At 39.6% G+C, this 24,886-nt stretch overlaps 1 protein-coding gene across 6 annotated transcripts in view; it reads left to right on the plus strand.

Moving 5' to 3' along the window:
* FAM131B (family with sequence similarity 131 member B) overlaps positions 1-24,886 on the plus strand; it is a 64,417-nt gene that overhangs the window by 29,869 nt on the left and 9,662 nt on the right. For 2 of the 6 annotated variants that reach the window (XM_087886464.1, XM_034410912.3), the window contains exons 2-6: positions 7,567-7,676; positions 11,022-11,057; positions 13,461-13,554; positions 16,129-16,320; positions 17,323-17,466. In XM_087886464.1, coding sequence (XP_087742590.1) covers positions 7,623-7,676; positions 11,022-11,057; positions 13,461-13,554; positions 16,129-16,320; positions 17,323-17,466 — 520 coding nt within the window. In that variant the 5' untranslated portion in view covers positions 7,567-7,622. Of the gene's footprint in view, positions 1-7,566; positions 7,677-11,021; positions 11,058-13,460; positions 13,555-16,115; positions 16,321-17,322; positions 17,467-24,886 lie in introns of all 6 variants that reach the window. The other 4 variants (XM_087886463.1, XM_087886461.1, XM_034410915.3 and 1 more) reach the window with 3 other exon arrangements.

The following is a 24,886-nucleotide window of genomic DNA, read 5'->3' on the forward strand; positions in this document are numbered from 1 at the left end:
TGTTCATGCAACACCATTGTTTCAAAAGCTGCCTGGTTACCAGCATGTTCCTAGATGCAGTTCAAGGTCTGCTTATCATCCATGACTCAGGATTATTTCTTCCCAGTAGTTCTGTCCATCCATTAAGGTCTTGAAGCAATGGTTCATTCTGGGTCCTTTGCTCAGGGAGTGTCCTCTAGAGGAAGCAAGGCCTTGTAATGAGCATAGTTTGTTGGGGGCAATATGCTGACTGTGTAAACCGCTTAGGGAGGGCTTTAAAGCACTGGGAAGCAGTATATAAGTCTAAGTGCTATTGCTATAGCTAAAGAGAAGGATTTTGAAGGATAGAGGTAGATCTGTGGGGCCTGGACAATGATAGATGAGGTTTGAAAGTGGTTTGCACAGCTCATACAGTGCCCCACCCCCTGTAACAATTCACATGAAGGTAAAAGGAAAGGAAAGGAGACCCATCCAGACTTGCACATTTCTGGTTTCTTTAGTTCTTCTAATAAAAGTAGCTTTATGACTACAATGTCTGTTTTTGTAGTCTGGTTTGCCTTATAGAGCTGACAGGCCTTGTCAGTTTCTGCCCCCCTTGTCTGGAACAGCAGTTCCCCCCACAAAAAAATCAAATTGGCTCAAACTGTACCTTTTCAGGAATGCCTTTGGGTCCCGTATAATTGTATAATAATCAGTCATATTTTTATACTGCATAATATTTGGGCTGTGCTGGTAAGAGTAAAGTATGAAAATGGGGATTTGTATTTTGTAATTATTCTTTACAAATAGAGTTGCTGTGATAGATTCCACAATTTGGCTAGGAAAGAACTCCCTCTTCAGAAAAAGATTTTTTGTGCTTGAACAATAGGAGCTGTCTACGGAATTCAGGAAGATTTGTTTTTCTTCCTGAAGTGATTATGGGGTTTATAGCAAATACTGCTAAATATTTTTAAATAGCCTGTAATATATTGCTTTGCAGATACTATTTCATCAAATTGTATATTGTAAAAGTAATAATTTGCTGACATCATAATCAAATGTAAATAGTCAAATTGGGCTAATGAAAAGGTTGAGGGCTGCATACTGACTGTGTGTGCTGTGTTCTTCTAGACCAGTGTTTCTCAACCTTGGTAGCTTGAAGATGGGTGGACTTCAACTCCCAGAATCCCCCAGCCAGTAGTGCTGGCTGGGGGATTCTGGGAGTTGAAGTCCACCCATCTTCAAGCTTCCAAGGTTGAAAAACACTGTTCTAGACAGCATCGTAGTGGTCATGTCACAAAAATGAAATCTATGCATGGCGGCATACAATCCCACTACAGATATTTTATGACACATAAATTGTTGTCCAAATGTCACTATAAAGTCAAATCGCACCGAGCTAAGGAATTATTTAAAAAATCTTGACTCAATATTTGCTGCATCAGTTTTACAGCACTCCTAGTAGCAAAGATGGGCAATGCCAGAGCACTCCATTCACCAAAGATGGGTTTTTTCCTTTTTTTTGCAATGTCATTTACTCTTTAGAGACTTCCATTGGATAATGTCAGTGAAAATATAAAGAAAAATGAAAGCATAATGTTACATATCCAATTAAGCACAGAAATAGTTTAGATGATTAGTGTGCCATTGATCTCCCATGCAAAGCAAAGAATGTCATATATCTGCCCAACCCAATAAATATCCCTCATAATATTCATACTATTTATGAATGCATCTGTATATTAGGTAATATAAGCAGCCCAATTCTACTGTGGAAATCTCACAAATCCAACTATATCATGGAAGAACACCATGGAAATTAACAATCAGAGACCTCCATGAAGAAAGAAAACAAAAATTAGTGTAATGAATACACGAATATAATTATGACTACACTAAGGTGAATATGAGTTGTGAGGACTGAGGGGGCAATGTTGATTTTCATGGGGCTAAACTAGCATGTCCCAGGAATTCACATTCTCTGGATTTAACAAATCAGTTTATCCAGGCAGAGCGGGAATGCTTGTGTGTGCAAAGCCAGAGCCATATTGGACCACACTCCATGCTTTCTTTTCTGCTTTGCTTGAACAAGCCAGCAGCTTGGTGTCCTGCACTGTGACCAGTGCCAATATACTTGCACAGACAAAACTGGAACCCCTGTCAGCTTGCTTGTCACAACAGAATTCAGAACAGCAATCTAGCAATTCTTTCATCACATTTTCTTTTTCAATTCTGTAGATTCCTGTTCTCTTTTTATTATTGCTTCATTCCTTCCTTTCAAGTTAGCTCTTTTGTGCTTGCGCCATTGAATGCCATGGCAACATTTTGCCATGAAATCCATGAAGTATACACCATGTTATAAATTTATGTTTAATGGTACACTTTCTGGCAAGAGCCCAATACTTTCAAATACATATTAAGTGCTTATAATTGAAACACCCTGTGGATTTGACTCTGCTTTAAATTTTTCTCTGTCCATAGTTACAGCAAAATATTTAGCATTATTATCATTTTCAGACCCCCATTATCCTGAGAAGTTATTTAATGCATCACATGACATATTTACTGTTATGTATGTATCTATTTTGTGCGGGAAATTCAAATATACAGTGAATTCTGATTGGTTCTTGGTTGCCTCTGAAAAGTATATAAAGAGGGCTGTTGCCTGTGTTTCTTCGCTGAAGTCTCACCCTGAATTAAAGAGCTGTTGTCACTAGCTTGCTTGTGCCTCTCGTTATTCCCGCGCTACAACATTGGCGACGAAGGTGGGATTGAGGCCACAAGAAGCAAATCATAAAGAGCTCTGAGTTTCAGCCAGGGTGACTAGCGAACACGGAGACGCGGCATGTCTGCCTACGTTCCACCAAAACCCTTCGACCCGACCCGAGAGAAGTGGGGATCGTATCTGACCAGGTTCGAGTGTTCCCTGGAAGGAAGCGAAATGCAAGGGCTCTCAGCGAACCAAAAGAGAGCCCTGTTCTTAAGCCACTGCGGGCCAGACATATTCGAGATGGCCGAGTCCCTCTGCGAGCCAACCCCAGTCCAGACGGTCCCCTGGGATGTCCTTCAAGCCAACCTGAGAGCCCACTACGCTCCAGTTCCTTCCAAATTTGTACAGCGCTACGAACTCCGGCAACGAGTACAAAAAGAAGGAGAACCAGTCAGCGCTTATGTGGCCGCGCTTAGAAAAGCCACAACGCATTGTGACTATAGAGACTTAGACGACGCGCTGCTTTAACAATTGATTTGCAGGGTTCGAGATACCCAGTTACAAAGGCGCCTTCTGGCCAAGCCAGACTTAACGCTAGCCGGTGCGCTAGATGAAGCCCATGCACACGAGGCATCAACGAAGGCTTCGGAAGCGCTGCAGCGACCACTTTCAAGCAAAGATGGGCCGAAAACAGCCCCCATCCACAGAGAAGAGGCGCGAACTAGCACAGAGGAAGAGTCGGACGAGGACGTCTTCCATACAGAAAAGAAATTGAGCGAGCAAAGCCGCCGCCACGAGAACTGTCCTAGCTGTGGCGGGGATCACGAGAGACAATCGTGTAAATACAGAGAAGCCATTTGCAGGCGTTGCGATAGGAAAGGCCACCTAGCATGAGTTTGTAGAGCTCAATTTCCGCGTAGTCGCAAGCCACGTGACTACCGCGACCAATCAGAACTGGCTCATTCAAAACAGCCAATCAAAAATGACGGCGCGAGGAAACGGCGCAAATCTCAAAAGCGGGAGACCTACAGCACGAGAATCGGCCAAGCCAGCACAACCGACGATGAGAAAGTCTACACAAAAGTAGAAATTGATGGCAGACCGTGTGAAATGGAAATCGACACTGGGTCTACGTTATCGATCATGTCCTGGACAACACTCAAGGTGCTCCTTCCCAAGTTCCAGAAAACCCAGCTGTCCCGACAGAGAATTAGCCTCCTCGACTACCAGGGAAACCGAGTTCCCGTCGAAGGCGTGGGCACGTTCCGGGTCACCTACGGCGAGTTCCAGAGAGAGCTGCCCCTGACCATCGTAAGCGAGCCACTACCGAGTCTCCTGGGCATGAAATGGTTCCGAGCCCTCGGCATGGGCTTCACGGGCGTTCACAGCATCGGCGGCTCATCCCTCAAAGAAACCCTTCTTCACGAGTTTTGGGACGTTTTCGAAGAGACTCTAGGCAAGTATGTGGGGACCCCTATATCTTTTAATTTAGACCCCAACGTAGCGCCAATTAGACTGAAAGCAAGACGAGTCCCATTTGCTTTAAAGCCCAAAATTGATGCGGAGCTCGACAAGCTCATTAAACAATGATCTACGGGAATTCCCGTAGATCACGCTAAGTGGGAAACCCCAATAGTCACGCCAGTCAAATCGGACGGCTCAATTAGAATTTGCGCTGACTATAAGTGTTCGATAAATAAGGCGTTGCAGCAGAGTGCCTATCCAGTTCCGATAGTCCACCATCTACTACACTCCCTGGGGCCTGGCAAGCTATTCGCAAAACTAGATCTTGCGCAGGCATACCAGCAACTGCCTGTAGATGACGCTACGGCAGAATCACAGACAATTGTAACTCACAGAGGTGCCTTTAAATGCACTAGACTTCAGTTTGGGGTTAGCATTGCCCCTGGGCTCTTTCAGAGCACAATGGAGTGCCTTCTACAAGGCCTCCCAGGTGTTGTCCCGTATTTCGATGATGTTTTGATTAGATGGTCCATTTTCTTAGCCGCCTATTCTTACAGACTGCTCCACCAGCCGGGCAAAACTCTGGGACATGCTGATGCCCTCAGCCGATGCCCCTTGCCTGAACTGTTAGACAACCTGACCCCGGAAGCCCCAGTTTTACTTCTTGACATTGTTTCCCTGGGCCCCATTTCTTCAAACGAGGTGGCGAGGGCTTCTGCCAGAGACTCTGTTTTGCGCACTGTAATGGGCTGGGTTATGAGGGGTTGGCCTGCCAAGGTGGACGGTGGTGACTTTCAATTGTACTTTAACAAAAAAAATGAACTGTCAATGTTGGGGGGTTGCTTGTTGTGGGGAGACAGGGTGGTCATTCCTTCATGGTTAAGGCACAGAGTTCTAGAGATGCTGCATGAGGGACACCCTGGTATTGTCCGCATGAAAGGCCTAGCTCGTAGCTATGTTTGGTGGCCACATCTCGACCAAGACATCACTGAGTGGGTGGGGAAGTGCAGGCCCTGCCAGGAATCCCGCCCAGATCCTCCTATAGCTCCTGTTCAGGAATGGGAAAAATCAAAGGGGCCATGGGGGAGGATTCACATTGATTTCGCTGGCCCGTTCCACAGCCAGAACTTTCTACTCATTGTAGATGCATATTCTAAGTGGCTCGGGATTGCCTTAATGCCATCTACCACTTCTGAGGCCGTAATCAAAGTACTCAGAAAACTATTCACAACACACGGGTTGCCGGACACCCTGGTATCTGACAATGGGCCCCAATTCACGGCAACTCAATTTGAGGGCTACCTAGCTGAATTAGGCATAAAACATGCATTATCCGCTCCTTTTCATCCAGCTTCGAATGGCCTTGCAGAAAGATTTGTAAGAACGGCCAAAGAAGCTCTTTCCCGTCTCGATGCAGGGGACTGGCAGGCTAGAATAGATGAGTTCTTAGCTGTACAGCACGCCACCCCGTGCCCCACCTCGGGCCGCAGCCCAGCTGAGCTCTTAATGGGCCGAAAGCTAAGATGCATTCCCGATCGACTGCATCCCAATTACTCCTCCGATAACTTCAAGGGGGAAGTGGGAGGACTAAGACAATTCCAAGTGGGAACACCAGTATTTGCCAGAAACTACACCAACGGGCCCTTGTGGGTAGAGGGAATCATCGTAGGAATTACCGGTCCAAAGTCATACACAGTTGATATAGGGCATGGTAAAATTTGGAGGAGACATATAGATCAATTGCGTAAACGGTTACAAAACGAAAACTTATGTCCTAACTATCAAAGTCTTCCTGACACAGCTACCTCAAGCCCGAGTAAGCCGGAATACTTATCTGGCAACCCAGAGTTCCAGCACCGCCCCAGCGAGCCAACACTCCCAGCCGGGGATAGCCACACCTCTGGAGAAATCCAGGAGGTTCCATTGGCGGAGCCGGGAGAGACGGGAGGTCCCTCCGACCGGCTCGACGCCTCTCCAACAACTGAACTGCACAGGTCAACCAGGATTAAGACACGCCCTGGTCACCTGCGTGATTTTGTATGTAAATATGTAAATAGATAGAATAAGTGCCTTCTGGGAGGGGAGGGGTGTTATGTATGTATCTATTTTGTGCGGGAAATTCAAATGTACAGTGAATTCTGATTGGTTCTTGGTTGCCTCTGAAAAGTATATAAAGAGGGCTGTTGCCTGTGTTTCTTTGCTGAAGTCTCACCCTGAATTAAAGAGCTGTTGTCACTAGCTTGCTTGTGCCTCTCGTTATTCCCGCGCTACAACATTTACTATTTAGGATCAGATTAAGAAATGAAGCCAGTTTTGTAAGTTTTCTTAAAATGGCTTTGTACAGTATTGATTAGGTGGTGTTTAAAATGCAATAGAGCCATCCTGTTTTGCCTAGAACTGTTTCATCTATCTGAAAAATGGGAGGGGGAGAGGAAGACAAATGACTGCATGATCTAATGATCTATCTATGTATTTCAGCTATGGGGAATGGTTTGTGAAACAGGGAGGCTCTTGATTATGGAGAAAAGAATGACAAGCCCTGTTTAAATGTCTGTCTATACAAATCCTATTTGAAATTAGTCTCCATGTGGTATTTAAGGTTTATAGTGTAACTATTAATAATCTACCCAAATTTTTAACATATGTACATTACTGGTTTAGGGTGAGCAAAGTTTTGTGACCAAGGGCCTCATGTATAAAGATGGGTGGGAATGTTACACACACTTGGGTAGCGCTGTTTTTTCCCAGGTTTTTGAGCAGTTTCTTTTTTTCTTTTAGATTATGATTTGATTTTTTTTAGCTTGCAATATGATTTTCCACCTAAAAAGAGCAGGAAACTGGGCCATCAGTTTTCAGTTGTCGTACTCAGAAGGGACTCAAAGGGTTTCAGAAAGGCACTTAAGGATCACCGCTCTGTAGATGATATTCATTCTTCATAATTTATATTTGATATTAGTGTTGAATTTGATTCTTTTGATGTACCCCAAATGGCAGTTAATATTTATTTATTAAACTTCTAATATATTTTTCCATAATGAAAAAGTGTGCTTAGAGTCTGAAGTGACACCACATTTTCTTAAAGCTTGGCTGTAATGCTGTTCTGAAATCCAGGGGTCTCTTTTCTCTCAGTTTCAGTGATTGATGAATCTTGCAATTTTCCTGGCATTCAAAATATTTCAGCCAATCACACTATTTTATCCAATCTTCTAACATTTTTAAAAACATCAGATCACAGTTTGATTCAATAGCCTATTATCTTCTTTGGGGTGAAGGGGGCATCCTAATGAAATGTGTGACTGCCTTCCTCAGAGATTCCTGCCTAAATTAACATTTTTTATCAGCTATGGGACATCCCAGGCCAAGGAAATGTTAGAATGTAATCACTACAAAAGTAGGAACTCAAAAGTAGGAAATTACTTTTTGTGTGGCTTCAGGAAACGAAGTGATTGCTGTGGACTGGAAAGGGCTAAAAGATGTGGACCAGATCAATATGGACAGCACCAGCTCACTCCATGGAAGCAGCATCCACAGACCATCTACTGAGGTGAGCATTCATTCCATGTCATAGATAAGAGAGCATTCAAGGATCATGAGCAAAGAGAATTCCCCAATCAAAACCACAGAAACCAGTATGTTCCAGGATGAAGATCCGGGATCTTTCAAATACTCTAAGAGGGTGGAGGTGTTTTATTGCAGACAATGATAGGGTTTTTTGAATTTTCATTTTGACTTGATATAGATTGGCAGGAAACCAAATAATTGTTTGGGATTTGAATCCAATAAGTTTCTAGAACCATTAGCTGTCAAAAATGTCTTGGCAGTATTCCATGAAGTGCCTAGGATAAATCCTTATCTGTGAAATTTTTCTAATGAGTACTGGTGAGATAAAACCACTCATGTTCTCTAAAATATCCTCTTGTAATGTTTTGATAATGCAGATAATTTTCTCCTTTTGCTATAGAATCTCTACTCAGTTCAGGCCATTTAATGACTTGGTAGTAAGTCTTGTGCATCAAGTATGGCCAGCCCTGGTCCCCTAGAGGCCTCTGATTTTTTTTTTTTCTCTTGGCACTCAGCTAAGAACCAGACTGGATTGAGTATTATTATGATGGAGTAGAAAATGTGAATGCAGGAAGTGTCCTCCCTTTTTAATTACATAACAATCAGCCTGCCAACTACCAAGCAGCAGAATTTCAGAGGGGAAAACAGCACACTATATGCTTTTCTTTCTGCTATAATCATGCAGCTCTCCCCACAATACTTGGATGATTTAAACAGAGAAAAGCTGTTTCTAGGTCCAATCAATTGCAGGAGGGGTGCCTGAAGAAGTTCAAACTTTTCAGGCCCATGTATTGAAATTTGGGTTAAGGAAAAACATTTTCATTATCCATCAGCATAGAGTAGATAGCTTCAGATGGACTGTCCTTCTTGCATAACTTTGTTTGATTTTCTGATAATTGTGTGTGGCCTACTTATCTAATAGGGTGTATGAAATTAAATTTAATGAGCTTTTTGGAATAGATAAATGCTATTCAAGCATGACATGTTTAGTTTTTATGAAAGTCCTGCAAATAGATGGAAGCATTTTGATGTATGCTTACTTAGACTGTGACTCCTGAAATCTCTCTTCAGGGAATTTTGACTACTCAATGTGATAGCCATTTGAATGGTAGGAGAATTGGTTCAGGTGGTTCCATTTTTCTCCATTTTTAAAATTTCTACCGGCATCTCATGGACCACTGTTATAAAATAATTATTGGACTACGCAGAGCTTTGCCTTCATTCAGAATCAGTGGCCCAATAATTAAACCAGACTAGTCTTGTCTATTTTGACCACTAACTTCTCTCAATGCCAGAAAAGCAATTTTCTGAAGTACTGTTACCAGAACCTCTTTTAATTTGAGATGTGCTGGACAGAAGTTCTTAAGAGTAAAGTGTGACTTCAGCCATTTCTCTTTAAGGACATGTATTGTAATTAAAATATTTAATATTTAATCTTAGAATCATTAAATAGACAAGCATTGCTAAACATCTATGGAAAACTATGCTTGAAAGCAGGTTTAACAGCACACTTCATTGGTTAAATTTGCATTAAACTTCCATGTTTTCACATATATATATATACGAATCCAGCTCTAGGTAAGGCTACATTGCTTGAGATAAGATACATATGGTGCTGGAAAAGGTTTTCTAAATGTTCAGGAATGTACTGTATTCAGGGGTGGGTTCTAAATTTTTTTACTACCGGTTCTGTGGGCGTGGCTTATTTTGTGGGTGTGGCTTGGAGGTCATGTGACTGGGAGTGGCTAGCTGGTCAGAGTCATTTCTGGAAGGTCCTCGCACTTACGACCAGTCCTCGCACTTACGACCCGACTCATTTGTTTGCTTTTAACACTGATCAGCTGTAGGACGGCCCTTTGAAGCCCCGCGGCAAGAGTTTAAACAGTTTTTTTCCCTCTAGTCATCAGCTGGGACTCAGGAAGCAGCAATAGATTGGGGGTGGGACCAAATAAAAGGTAAGAATAATGGGGGTGGGGGTGGGGTGGGGGTGGGAGGGCGGGGGGGAGAACCGGTTCGGTGACATCATATCGTCACTGCTACCGGCTTGGCTGAACTGGACCGAACCGGGAGGAACCCACCACTGCTCTATTCCTATATAGGTGGCTTCAGATCCATCCAGGAAGCAAAGTGGACCTCCTATGATGAGTTAATGACATTGCTGGGTACTTTTCATTATACTATCCTGTTTCCCCCCAAATAAAACATCCCCTGATAATAATCCCAATCAGGCTTTTGAATGCATGGCAATAAGGCCAAGCACTTATTTCAGGGTTCAAAGAAATATAAGACAGGGTCTTATTTTCGGGGAAACACGGTAGTAAATCCAGTTTCCTTGTGTTGCAGGAGTTACTCTTAAGACAACGGCAGACAGTGCTTACCCTTCAGTGCCATCAGCTGATTGTTGGAGGACTCATAGGGATTTCTGAGGAAATGTGAAGCCATGTCAACTAACAATCCTAAACTGTTTTCCTGCCAATATGCAATCTCAGAAACAATATATGAGACAGCATTTAGGAAACTGAAAGGAAGAATTGAAGAGCTGAGTCAAGAGGAAGAAAAATTCAATTAGACAGAAGGATGAGAGAAAAGTATTTATATATAGATAAAAGTAGAGCAAATATTGGGAGGAAAGCTTTTCTATAAGTAAAGTGCCACATCAAAAAATGGATGAGTAAGGAAAATAATAAAAGGAAGGTAGCTTTCAGGAAGAGTATTTCACCTTGACAGAACGAAGGGAAGATGAGCAAAGAAGAAAGCTAGAATGGAAGAAGATAAGAAGGGAGAAAGTAAAGATATTTTTCTATAGGCACTTTTTCCCCTTCTGTTCAGTTGTGTCCAATTCTTGGGCACTTCCTGGACAAGTGCCAGCAATTTTCTTGGCACAGTTCTTTGCCATTACCTCCTTCCTACGGCTGAGAGAAAGTGATTGGTCCAAGGTCACCCAGCTAGCTTTGTGCCTAAGCTTTAGGCAGTTTTATAAATCTATATCTACTTAATCATCTACTGCTGCTATAAATAAGTTTTCAACACATTGTTTAAATGAACATCTGACAGTATCATTGATGTCCAGTTCCATGCAGCTTCAATCCTGGAATAATTATATTTTCCCACCACGACTCAGTTTGCTTTTCCCTCTCCCCAATCTTTATTTATTGTGCTATACACTTACAACCGTAACTACTATCAAGAACAGTCTCTCCCAAAACATGCATCCTGATCTCTGAAATCCTTAGCAGAGAAAGCGATAAAGTCAACTGCTACATGAAACGAATATGGTATGGAGAGAGTTTGGGTGTGTTACTAATGTTTTATCTTAATTCTTATGTAGCAAACACGGACAGATTTCTCCTGGGATGGCATTAATGTGAGTACATCCAGCACTGTAGCTGAGTCAGTCTATCTATGTGAGAGTCTTGCTTCTGGTGGGTCTTGAGAGTCTTGCTTCTGGTGGGTCTTGAGGTGACCATTAGGGATCCATCTTGCTTCTAGTAAATTCTAAGGTCATACCTTAGATTGAGCATTTTTCTCCTTCTAGTCCAATTGATACTTTATCCAGAAAAACAAATAATTGATCTGAATGGCAGCTCAACACACTGAAGATTTATGTGTTTCAAGGTCAGATTCCAATTAGCTAAACATTTTGTCCATGATCCCACAACAGACCCCCTCAGCAGCAGAAAATCTGATCTGTGAGTGGATGGGTATTCAAAATCCGCTCTTAAAGTAGATGGATATTTGAATGACTACTTTGCTAGCTGTTTTGAATATGCCTGCCTGCACTCAAGGACATAGGTTAATTTTAATTTATATTGCAAGCATTTTTATAAGATATTATCACTATCATTTGCAAGTATAATCCAAAAACATCTATTTTAATGACTCCTTTATTTTCAATCTATTTTTTATCATAGCATTTTAAAATAATATAGACTTTATCCAAATTATTCAGACTCTCCTAGTTTTGTAAATGTATAAACATTTATGTATAAATGTATACATAAATGCAAACATATACAATTCTGTAAAAGTAATACATAAAAATCACCTTTCAAACTGTTCATTAAAGAATGCAAATGCCATTAAAGAAGTTAGGTCCTGTAGTCTTCATCACCAAAAAAACTAAACATCCAGAAAAGAAAATTTATCTAGATTATCCTAGATAAGGATATCTAGGATAATAAACCATAAACCATATTCTGTGTTAGCCACAATATGCTGTACTTGGACAACGAAACATGATAAAAAAAGGACTACGGGAATTGCTTTGCCAAAAGTCTATCACAAGAATACCCCCAAGACAAATTATTTAAAAGAAAAAAACTCACACAATAGAGAAAAAAGCAAATATATTCATTCTGTATATCTATGAAGTACACACTTGGCACTCTGTACATTATTCAGGGAGTAACACTTCTAATAACTATTTTGTATGTTCTGCTAAGGAGAGATTGTGATTAAATGGGAGTCATCCATTTAATTTTCTCACTAACTGTCATATAAATTGCTTAGATCAAACAATAATGAGCTACTCAAAGGCATACAATAATACTCAGATCATGGCTAAATATAAATGTCTATCCTTTAATACTTTGAGTACAATTTTTATTAGACAACCAATGACTTTTGTAGCCCATTTTCTGGAGACAAGTATCAAATCATAGGACATGCTAGAGTAATTACAATATATGTGCATTATACTGCCATTTGTATTTTAAAGGAAAGTAGCTACTGGGCCCCAAACCAACACTAATCTTCAACCTCCTTCTTTCTGATGCTTGGGTTTTCTGTGTCCCACACAATACCGTTTGCAGTAAATGGCAAATGCAGGAAGAATGGCTAATCTAGTGTATGTATGGGGATGGGATTTTCAGTAAGAAGAGAGAGAATTTCAGGAGTATGGATTCTTACAGATTGTATGGATAATATAGAAGGAAAATTAACGGACACATCTGTGGTTTTGGAGGATTTGTACCCAATTTCAATTCCTTTATTTTTTTCATTTTGTGATTGCACACCATGTTCCTCAACAATAATGTTGAGTGTTTCCTTTGTGTAGCATTCAAAGATGAGAAGTAGGAACAAGAAAAAAAAAAAAAACCCAAGACATGAGGTATGCTCTATTACTTGCTGTAGAGCAGAAGAAATAGTGACTCTGTGCAGAGTTCCTGGAATCTAGTCTTTCCTTTATCATTCTGGTTTCTATACTAAATCAAAATAAGAAAGCAGCTGGGTAAATCTTCACCTTTGAAAAATACTTTCTGACCTTATCTACTCAGAATTTATCTGAATCCAGATAACAGTAATCCGCTCTTATTCTTCTCTACTCACTCAGACCACCAATTTACAGCATTATACAGCTATCGCTGTGATATAAGCCTGTCTAAATTTATAATCCACTGCCACGATGATGGTGTATTATGTTATTAGTTGTTATGTTAGAAATGCTCTGAAGCACTTGGGAGCTTTGCATACACAACAGGTTTTACCTTGAACTGTATTTATTTTCTGTCTTTTAACCTTCTCATATAATGTATCATAAATTGCTGGCAAAACACATTCCAGCCAGACACCAAATGTAACTTTAGTTCATTAGAGCTGATGTAAACTAATACTTGCCTTAGAAATTTTCTGCAGTTACTGTTATTTTTTCTTCTTTGTTCCTTCCATTTTAGATTTATATTTCTTGTTTTCGTAGAAACTCAGATAAGAATACCTCCTGCTCCTTTTCTCTGTCTCATGTTTATTTCTTGGTATGACTTGTTTTCAGCTATCCATGGAAGATACAACCTCAATTCTTCCCAAACTGAAACGAAACTCAAATGCCTATGGGATTGGAGCTCTTGCCAAATCATCATTATCTGGTGAGGATCTCAGACCTGTGAATCTGAAATTGTTGTACTTCTTACTAACCTGGGTTTTATCCACTTTTTGCCCTAACTTCAAATCTTTATGAAATAATGGGAGTAAAAAGAAACTTTTGGTAACTTTATTGCCTACCCAAATTGCAGGATTAAGTGTCACATATTCATCAGTTCCCTCGTTGCCACTATGTCTTGGAATTGGTTCGTTACTGCTTCGCATTTCTGTGTTGGAGCAGGTAGGTGTGGTTGAGTGCATAACAAGAATTCACTATTGTCTGTCTGAGGTAAAAATAAAAACTGGACAACACCCATTATCTTTCACAAATTACAGAACAAGGTCTTTTTTGCTAATGCAAAAAATAAAATCTTCCCCCCACCACAATAAGGGGCGGGGGGGAGTGATGTATTCTTTCTTCTCTTGACATTTAACTGCTAATGCACTTCTAAGGCTTTATGCTTTATTAACACATATATGGTTTCTTCCCAACAGCCTTCCTAAATTTAATACCTTTCAGTACTGAATCACAACTCTCAGATTAACTGAATGTGGGGGACCCAAGGACCAAAGTTCTAAAGAACATAGGACTGAGGAGTGCTTTCCTAAAGTTATGTGCTGATCTCCCCTTTATTTCAGTGCAAAAGTGTTGCTTGAGGATGAGTGAGAATGAACAAGCGAAAATTTAGTCAGGCAAGAAAAAGAATCTTTGGATAGCGAAACTATGTGCTCTGGATAGAGATTCCACTTTTGGGGACCCTTAGTTCTAGAGTACTCTACCTATGGCAAAAGCCGAGTGACTGGGATGGTCAGGAACTAGGTTGGTTCTCCAGACTTCACTTTGGTTATCCATTCAGTAAGGGTGACAAGGATGGACTATAATCTGCAGCTGCCTATAAAATGATCCATTTCAAATGTTTTGGGATATGGAATGTCTGGGCTACATGGTACTGGATATCATGTTATTTCAGAGTGACTATTAAAGCCCTGGATTTAACCCCTAAAGCAGCTGTTAAGGGTTAAATTATTTAGAGGATGTCATCCTCATCAATACCAACCTGTTCATCTTTAAAGACCAGTAATTTCTCTTGCCTTCTTTGAGGGTGACAAGCTGACCAATACAAAACAACAGGGTTTTCTACAGTACTCTACGTTCCTGGAATGGTTGGCATCTAGAAGCTATCAAGCCTCATCAATTTTAGAAAGTCCTGAATACATATTTATTCTTTTCTGCTTTTCATGAGAGCGATGTGAGGATAGTTCTGGGATTAGATAAAGTTGTATTTTGATTTTAGTATTGGCTGGTCTTAGTATTATTATAATGCTGTGATTTTTGCCCTTTATCAGTGTTTACTATTTCGTTATTTATGCATTTATTCCATGTGATTACATTATGTAAGCGGCCTTGGGAAGGATTTTGTCCTTAAAAGCGTTTTAAATAACAGAATTTTCTATTCAATTTGCTCATAATAGAGAAAAAGGAAAGAATTATACCAAAGATTCACAGAATTAAAGAAGTTCTATAAATCTGTTTAAAACTTTTGAAAACCTTAGTCATAACCAGGAAAAGAAGCAAGTGCTAGAATTAATTAACATTAATCTTTCATGGTTGTAAAACATTCTGAAAATAGACAACCCTGTTTTTATTAACAATCAATACATTACTGTTAGTATATTTAACTTTTGATGAATGAACATTAAGTTGTATAATTTCATGTTGTTGCCTACTATAATTTCTATAAACCTTTTGATTTGTAGGTAGAAAAATTATTGCCTGCCCCATAAACAGCAAAGGTTGGGGAATAGACAGCTAAAACCAATATTCTGTCTTTTTTATGTAATACATAAAATGTAATACATTTCTGTTAATTTCTTTATGTAATACATAGATCAGTTTTGTTGTGTGTCTCATTAAATTCTCTAACTGCCATTAGGCAATGTCAATGGCACATTTTTCAAGTGCTTTAGGATCAGTCTAGATACATATAAGTTCATCTCTTTTTCCCTCCTGCTGTGCTGCAGCCAAAGACCCACCCCAGATTTGCTCTTGTGCGCATCAGGAGAAAAACTACCATAAGTGCCAATGAAAACTTCTCTCTGCGGGCATAGAGAGCAAATTTATAAAATACATGACGTCTGGATGAGGATAGAAGGCGATTTCTAGGAGAACCATCAGGGTTAATTCCTCAGCGATGCAGTCCTGATTTTGCTCCCCATAACATTTTTTTTAGAAAGCATATTGCTTATGCACATTTATTATCATATTTTGTTGGATGTTTAAAATTCATTACACATGTTGTTATATTGTGGCCCCAATTAGCCTCTTGCCGTCGAGCCCAGATTCTCCTCTGCAATGAGAAAAAATTGTATTGTTCAGATAAAAAGATGGTAAAGCAATTCAGTTTTGGAGTTCCCTGGCGCATATTTTTTTACCTTTATGGGGAGTCTCCTGTAACAGTAGAGCAATTATGTTGGTACAGGAAGAGAGAACAAAGTAGACTTGTCCTAGGTTGCCACGACAGATTGCTCTGGTGCTGTATAATAGCCCCTCTTTGTTTTACTAATGTCTGGCGCCTTAGGGATATCCCGCACCATGAAGGATCACGTCACCAAGCCCACTGCCATGGGGCAGGGTCGTGTTGCACACATGATTGAGTGGCAAGGCTGGGGCAAAGGCAGTAGCCAGCAGCATACTCATGAGACAGTACGCAAGGATGCAGATGCTTACTCTGACCTGAGTGACGGAGAAAAAGAGGCCCGATTCCTTGCAGGTATGCTACCACCTTTCTGTATGTGAATGGCTCTAGGTAGACAAGGAGGAAGAGGAGGAGGAGGAGGGTAAGGGGGATACAGAATAGTTTTTCTAGATTTGTGGAATCATAATGACTGTTCCTCTATTATTATGGTTGCTTGCTCAGTTAGTCAGATGTTTAGACTGGATTTGACATTGTTGTCTACCTGTTGAGTCCTTCCCAAACACCTGGATTAGGCAGATGTTATTATTTCATTAGAATCAAAATTCCAAATCTATTTATTTGGAATATAGCTTTTCTTTGGATTGCATAGATGGACTGAGGATATTCAGATGTTTGGCCATAACAATTTCTGATCTATTCCTCTTTGAAGAAGTGTGAAAATAATCCAAGAGTTATTTTAGAGGAAATATGCTTACTCTGGAGTGGATCTGGACCCATTCAAATCTCTCAGTATAGATAATATCTTTTCACTATCAAATAAATAAAGATTTCAATTGAAAATGTTTCTATGCTGAATTATTCCTTTTCCCTCCTTAGATATTATAGTTCATATTTCTGGCTCTGATATCATGTATAATTTTACTATACAATTCTGTATTCCTATTCCATATTTTTAGCAACTTCCAAACATTGCTGAATGCTTTGAGGGTGGGATTTATTCCTGTGTACCTATATGTACCTATATGTGTACCTATATGTTACACCGCCCTGAGTCCTTCAGGAGAAGGGAGGTATAGAACTAAAATTATTTATTTATTTATTTATTTATTTATTTATTTATTTATTTATTTATTTATGTTTGAGACACCCATTCTGATACAAAATTGTCCATTCAAAATATAAAATTTCAGAATCCAGGTTGGAATTTTGAGACAGGATATTGATCAGGATATTGGACAGTGAGACAGTAAAAAGAAAGACAGTGAAGTGACAGATGTATGCAATTATTGGCAAGTGGGATAAAGGAATGACTTTGCATCATTGACATTTACTCTTTTCTGTCTTTTGATATTTTAGGAGTGATGCAACAGTTTGCTATCTCAGAAGCCACACTGATGGCCTGGTCTTCCATGGATGGTGAGGATGTAAGTGTCAACTCCAATCAGGAAAACCAAGCTGGCAACTACAATGAAAACTATCAAGAGATGATGGAGAATCAAGGTGAATATTTATTTTCCTCTTAGGCTTTCAGGAGATGGACATAAAGCTATAGGGAGTCAGGTAATCTTTTTCTCATGAGACAATTAGAGAAGACTAGGGCTATACTGATTGGGAGAAGCATACCAGTCCTAGTTATCTGTTATGAACTTTCTATTTATTTGTGCAACACATTGGCTAAGCACTAAGCAGGAAAATCCTAGTTTTAAATATTTTATCAGCACTGAACACATTAAATAATGTTAAGAAAGCTGCCATCAGCCTTAAATCCCCTAATAATGGCCACTGATAGAAGGTTATTGTAACCAGTATTCAGTTAATATTATCTAGATCACCGAACACTTTAAGGCACAGCTTGTATTCTGTATTATATTATTTCCTCTACTTTCATTATTTGTCCCCCAACACCCCCAAAGAGACTGGTTGGTCTTTTTGTGCCTCAAGCTTTGTAGAATTTAGGTCAAACTTGTGTCTAGACCATGTTGCTTCAGAATACAAATAGAGGCTGATGCAACTCAATGGATGTCCTCCAGACTGGCTTAAAATCCCTCTCAGTAGCAAGCTGGGAAATTACTAAATCTAACCTTCCCTCTAATGTACTAATTGTCAACAAGCAGATGGTATTTATTTGAAGAAGATCATTTGGGATGGTGAACCATTCTACTGGTAATAAGGTAGAGCTATTCCAGGGGTGTCAAATTTGCCATGTCACATTTTCGTTACGTGACGTATCACAACTTTTTCCCCTTCGTTAAAATGGGGATGGGCGTGACCAGCATGTGATGCATCCGGCCCATGGGCCGCAAGTTTGACACACCTGAGCTATTCTATATTAACCAGGCCTGCTTACATTCCAGTCAACATATATACAGTTTGTATATGTATACATATAGTTGATATGTGCATTCATAATGTTTAAGAAATTTACAAATATATGTTTACATTTAAATATACATACCATGTTTCCCCGAAAATAAGACAGGGTCTTATTTTCTTTTGACCCCCCCAAATAAGGGCTTGGCCTTATTATTGGGGGGGGGTCTTATTATTTTGGGGATGCAGGAGGTGGTGAGCATGGGACTGGATGTCCCGTTGCTGCCGTCGCCTCCCCTCCCCATTCTTCACATTGGCCACTGCCCTGGCGTGTCCCACCGCCACTGCTTCCTCGTGGAGCAGGACTCTGCAAGGCTTGTGCCATTGCATGCATGAATTGCAGCACCGACACGAGCTTCATCATACTGGCACAGCTGGCATCCTGCCGCTCGCAGCTGTGCTGGTATGTCGAACCTCGCGGCAATGCTGCAGTTCCTGCATGCAACGGCACAAGCCTTGCAGAGTCCTGCTCTACGAGGTGGCAGCGGTGGCGCAACAAGTCTCACAAAGACTCATTTCTGCAGGAGGGGTGGGGGAGAAGGGAGATGCATGGAGTGAGAAGTGGTTCCCCTTGCCGTCTCCTCTCCCCCCACCCCAGCTGGGCATGACAGGGCTCCTGCCCCTCGCTTAGCCACCTGCCCCCTTTAGGGTGCAATTTGGGGGTGGCAGGTGGGAGAAGCATACCCCACCCCGCTTGCCACCCCTCTCAATAAAGAGACGGTGGGAAGGGAAGCAGGCAGGCTGCTGCTGCCATTGGGGTGGGACGTGTTGTGCCATGAGACACGCGTCTTACCTTTCCTTTAAAAAAAAAATTATTATATTTTTATTGTTAAAGAATAACAGAAAGAAAAAAAAAAGAAAAGAAAAATACAAAAATCAATAGTAAGGAAAGAAAAAAATTTTTCCCCCAACGTGCTATACAAACAGAAAGGAAGTTTTAAGAAATTGAAGTCTTCAATTCTTCCAGAAATCTCTTTGATAAGGTACTGGTGCCGATTCATCCAATCTCCCAAGTGCAAAGTCCACAAATGGTTGCCAAGTGTTCCAAAAAACATTTTCTTTGTATATACCACTTCTAATTTTAATATCACAAGTCAATTTATCATTTAATGCAAATTTCCATGTTTCATTATACCATTCTTCTAATTTTAAGTCAACATTTAATTTCCAATATCTAGCAATTATAATTCTCCCCATTATAACCAAAATCCTCACCAATTCTCTTTTTCCAGTTGTTAATGTTGTTTCATTCAATATTAATAATAATATGGTTTCCAATTTCAATTTGACCCTCTTCTTAATCATTTCAAATATTTCATTTTCTATCCTAGACCAAAAAAGTTCAACCCCATTACATTTACACCACATATGAGCATATGTCCCGAGTTCCACTTTACATCTCCAACACATTTATCCACTTTATTATCCATTTGAAAAAGTCTTATTGGGGTCAAATACCACTTCCAAATAACTTTATAGTTATGTTCTTTAATCCTTATTGATAATGTCCTCATTATTCTACTAACCCAGTTCATATTCCAATTTTGATCAGAAATTTCAATACCCAGTTCTTTTACCCAATTTTCTTTCATTACCCTTTGTGAATTATTATCAAAGTTAATAATTTTATAAATTTTACTAACTAATCCCTTTGGCCCAATTTCATCTTTTATTATTCGAGATGTCAAATTTTCAAATTCCGTTTCCTTTCTACTCTCATCATTCCTTTCTTTACATTTCCTATTCCATTTATTCATTTGAATTCTTTCAAACCAATTAATGTTTAATTTTCCATAAATTTCCTCTTTCCTCATTTCATTTTCTATAAATTTCAACCATTCACTAATTGTTTCCACTTTCTCTTCTATTATAATCCTCTCTCTGTTACTATTTAATTTCATTGGGCAATTCTCTTTCAGTTTACCTAAATACAATACATCTGGTATTAATTTTTTTGCTACTCTGTCCCAATTTTTAGTCAAACTATTTAACCAATAATTACAAATTTTAACCTTACCTTTAAAATTTTCCAAAAACCATTTGTAACCAAACTTCTTTATTTCCTTCATTTCCAAACTACCCCAAAGTTTAACATCTCCTTTTAAAATTCTTACTACTGTTTTTATATTAAATGCTCTATAATAGTTTAATAATTTTGGAATTCCTAAACCACCTTGTTTTTGGTTCTGATACCACATTTTCTTAATCAATCTTGGTTTTTTATCCCCATTACAAAATTTATCTAATTTTTTTTTATATACTTCAATGTCCTTCTCGGTTAAAAAAATCGGAAGCATCTCGAATAAAAAGTTAAATTTAGGAAGTAACATCATTTTACATAAAGCTACTCTACCAAACCAAGATAACTTTAGTTTTTTATATTTCCCAATTTTCTCTTCAATTTCTTTTATTACTATGTCATAATTTAGTTTCTTTAAATTTTTAATTTTAAGTGAAAATATAATACCTAAATATCTTAAATTATCCTTTATCCTAATTCCAAATTGATTTTGTAATTTTTCTAATTTGTTTTCCCTATCAATTTCCATTAATAATTCTGATTTTGCCCAATTTACTTTCAAACCAGTCATATCTTCAAATTCTTCCAAATGTATTTGAACTTTTTTAATATCATTTGTAATATTATTTAAAATGACGAGAGTGTCATCTGCATATAAATTAACTTTGATGCCTTTATAACCTATTAATTCTGAATCCTCTTCAATCAAAGTTGTTAAAATTTCCATTGCTAATAAAAATAGGGTCGGAGACAGGGGACAACCCTGTCTCGTCCCTGCTTCCAAATTTATATCTTGTGTAAATATACCATTTACCTTCACTCTTGCCGTACCCCTCCGGTACAATTTGGAAATAATATGAATAAATTTATTACCAAATCCTAATGCAGAAATCATTTCTTTTATAGTATCCCATTGTATAGAATCAAAGGCTTTAAAAATATCCAAGGCAAGAATACCTATCTTATCACCATTATTCTCAGCATTTAACTGAGAATTAACATTTAATACTCTTCTAACTAAATCACACATATAACGCCCTTTAACAAAACCTACTTACCTTTCCAGCACCATCACGTTCCTCGCCTTTCTGTCCAGGGAGACACATTGTAGAAAAAACTTTCTCATGAGTTCAAGGAGTTTGGCTGAACTCGCAAGAAAGTTTTTTCTACAACGTGTCTCCCTAGACAGAATGGCGAGGAACGTGATGGTGCTGGAAGGGTAAGATGCACGTCTCGCGGCCTAACACGTCCCATCCCACCCCAATGGCAACAGCAGCCTGCCTGCTTCCCTTCCTCACCGTCTCTTTATTGAGAGGGGTGGCAGGTGGGGCGGGGTAGAAGCGGGATGCGTGACTTACCTTTCCAGCACCGTCGCGTTCCTCACCATTCTGTCCAGGGAGACACATTGTAAAAAAATTTTTTTACAATGTGTCTCCCTGGACAGAATGGCGAGGAATGCAACGGTGCTGGAAAGGTAAGCCGCGCGTCCCGCTTCTTGCCCGCCCCACCTGCCACCCCTAAATTGCACCCTAAAGGGGCAGGTGGTGGCAGGTGGATAAGCAAGGGGCAAGAGCCCTGTCATGCCCGGTGGGGGGAGTGGGGCACGTAGTTGGTGGGGGGACTTATTTTGCAGGAGTGGCTTATATTATCACATTCCTGAAAAGCCCGATTGGCCTTATTTTCAGGACATGTCTTATTTTCGGGAAAACACGGTATTAGTTATCCACATTTAACAAATATGTCCATAAAGAGATTTCTGGAGGATAGCTAAATGTCCTTTTACATTCCAATATTCCAAGTGGAATATTTTAACCATTATTAATTATTTCTTTGTTGCTGAAGAAATAAATAATTAATAAACAATAGAAATATAAGTTTTTGAATCTTCAATCTTTAACTTATTTTAAAGACACAAGCAAATCATAATATCACTGCTATCATGTTACACAAAAGGAAGTTCTAACTTATTCCATGAGAACTGTGTGTGACTTTGCTCTCTTGAAAATTGCCAATTCAAGTTAAATCATTATACAATATGAACTATATTCCTGTTAAAATGTTTATCTATACTATAAAAGTGCTACTATAATCAAGTAAATAAAAATTATATGAAAAGAAAACAGAATCTTCTATGACCAGTTTAATAAGGTTGACTCAGCCTTCCATCCTTTCAAGGTAGGTTAAATGAGGACCCAGTTTGTGGGGGCAATAAGCTGACTTTGTATAAATATACAAAAGTATGAAGGCTATTGCTTAACGCATTGTAAGCCGCCCTGAGCCTCCAGAGAAGGGCAGCATATAAATCAAATAAAAAATAAATAAAAATAAAAAATAAGGGTTTTAAAGAGAAGGAAGTAAGAGGAATATTTTGAATAAAAGTAGCATTATCTTAGAACAATACAAAAAGTAGGATAGGATGGAATCCAGGAATATACAACTTTACTCAGCTGATGGGCCTTGTGTAGCATATGAAGACTTCTACTTCAAAACCAGGTGGGGCCACTTTCAATATCTTTTCTTGCTTCTATGCATCCTTCCTTTGTTTTATTATTTTTTACATTTCATTTTTCATTATTCATTCGTGTAAGTTTTACTTAACCCTATCGAGAGACTCTCAGAGGATCACAAGCATGCTATAGGTCCGTGATGGCGAACCTATGGCACCCGTGCCAGAGGTGGCATGCAGCGCCCTCTGTGACGGCATGCGAGCCTTCGACCCAGTTCAGCTCTGCTGCGCATGCGTGCGTGGCTCCCACCAGCCAGGTGGTCTTCGGGTCTCTGCCATGCATGTGTGAGGGGGGGTGGAGGCAGGGGGCGGGGCATGTGTGGGGGCGTGTGATCGCATGTTCGGGCGGCGGGGCACATGCTTAGGGGGTGTGCATTGCATTTGGGTGGTTCAGACATGCGCGCATTTGCGCGCCCATGCGCACTTTGGGCATTCAGTCCGGAAAAGGTTAGCCATCACTACTATAGGTAGTCCTTACAACTCTTTATTTAACCACCATTAGGATGATGCTAAAAAAAAGATAGTTATGATCTGTCCTCACTTAAAATCGTCACAGCATCCCAGTGTTCATGTATTCAGAATTCAGTTACTTGGCAATAGGCATGTATTTATGATGGTTGCAGCATCTGGGGTCACGTGATTGCCATTTGTGACCATCCCAGGGGTCTTGTAACAAGCAAAGTTAGTGGGAGAAGCTGGATCCCTTAATGACTGAGGCAAAAAAGATTGTAAAATCAAACACAACACACTGAATGACCACATCGCTTAACAGCAGAAGTTCCGGACTCATTTGTGGTCATAGGTCAAGAACTACCTGTATTAAAATGTGACCCTTATAAACAATTGTTTTTAAAATAATAAACAAAGAGCTGATCAAATTTCAGGGGCAAAGAATTTTAGTAATAGCTGAAATAAACCCCCCTCCCAAATATAGTACAATGGCTTCTTTATCTGTAGAGGGTGAAATGATACCAAGAATCTAAATAGACAGAATAGCAAGTGAAAAAAAAGTTATTGAAATACAGTAATAGAGCAAAAGCTGTTTTACTTATTCTTGGGTGGAGGCTTGTGGGAAACATAACTGACAAAGTAAATACCAGTTTTGCAGCAAAAAATTTTTTAAAAAGAAAGAAAACTGGTCTGAGTTTTTGGGATACTTCTATTGTTATTGTTTTGTTTTTAATGGATATAATTGACCATTAAATCACTGCCTCAAAAATGGAAAAGAGTTTTTTTTTTAAAAAAAGAAAGAAACTAACTCCACCTCCTCTGGGGCCATAAATGAGCTGCATGTAGTACAGTATGTGACTTGTAACTTTTGCACTCCTAGATTAGGGCAGAGCTGGAATGCAATTTCAATCTTTAGTCTTTCATTTTGTAGCCTCAGAGCTGCTATAAGATGATAGCAATAGCAATAGCACTTAGATTTATATACCGCTTTACAGCCCCTCTCTAAGCGGTTTACAGAGTTAGCATATTGACCCCAACAATTTAGGTCCTCATTTTACCCATCTCAGAAGGATGGAAGGCTGAGTCAACCTTGAACCCGGTGAGATTTGAGCTGCCAAATTGCAGGCGGCCGGCAGTCGGCAGAAGTAGCCTGCAGTACTGCACTCTAACCACTGCATCACCATGATTGTATGTGTAATGTATTTGCTAGAAGTTTGACATCTTTCATTGCCTTCTCTCTGGTAGTCAGATCTCTTTCTTCTCTTGGATCTTTTACTCTTGTTTCAGATCACTGAAAAAAATGTCTCAAGACATTCTAAAATCCCCCACAGAAGCTCCCTGAAGCACAAAAGATTATGGTTCAAATCCAAGCATCTACATCTCATAGACACCTAACATGAATATGTATTCTCAGTCCATATTCACTTGATCTGTACATTGGATTAATCAAAGTATCTGGATATAAATCATGAATGCATCTTCACAGCTGTGGGATTCTGAGAGTCTAACAGCTGTGTAAGTAACCATTTTAAGGGATGTTCACTGTAAATTGTGTCCTCTCACAACCTCCTCAG

The sequence above is a fragment of the Pantherophis guttatus genome, chromosome 2 (genome assembly GCF_059756535.1).
Source record: "Pantherophis guttatus breed Tessera chromosome 2, ASM5975653v1, whole genome shotgun sequence".
Taxonomy (NCBI): domain Eukaryota; kingdom Metazoa; phylum Chordata; class Lepidosauria; order Squamata; family Colubridae; genus Pantherophis; species Pantherophis guttatus.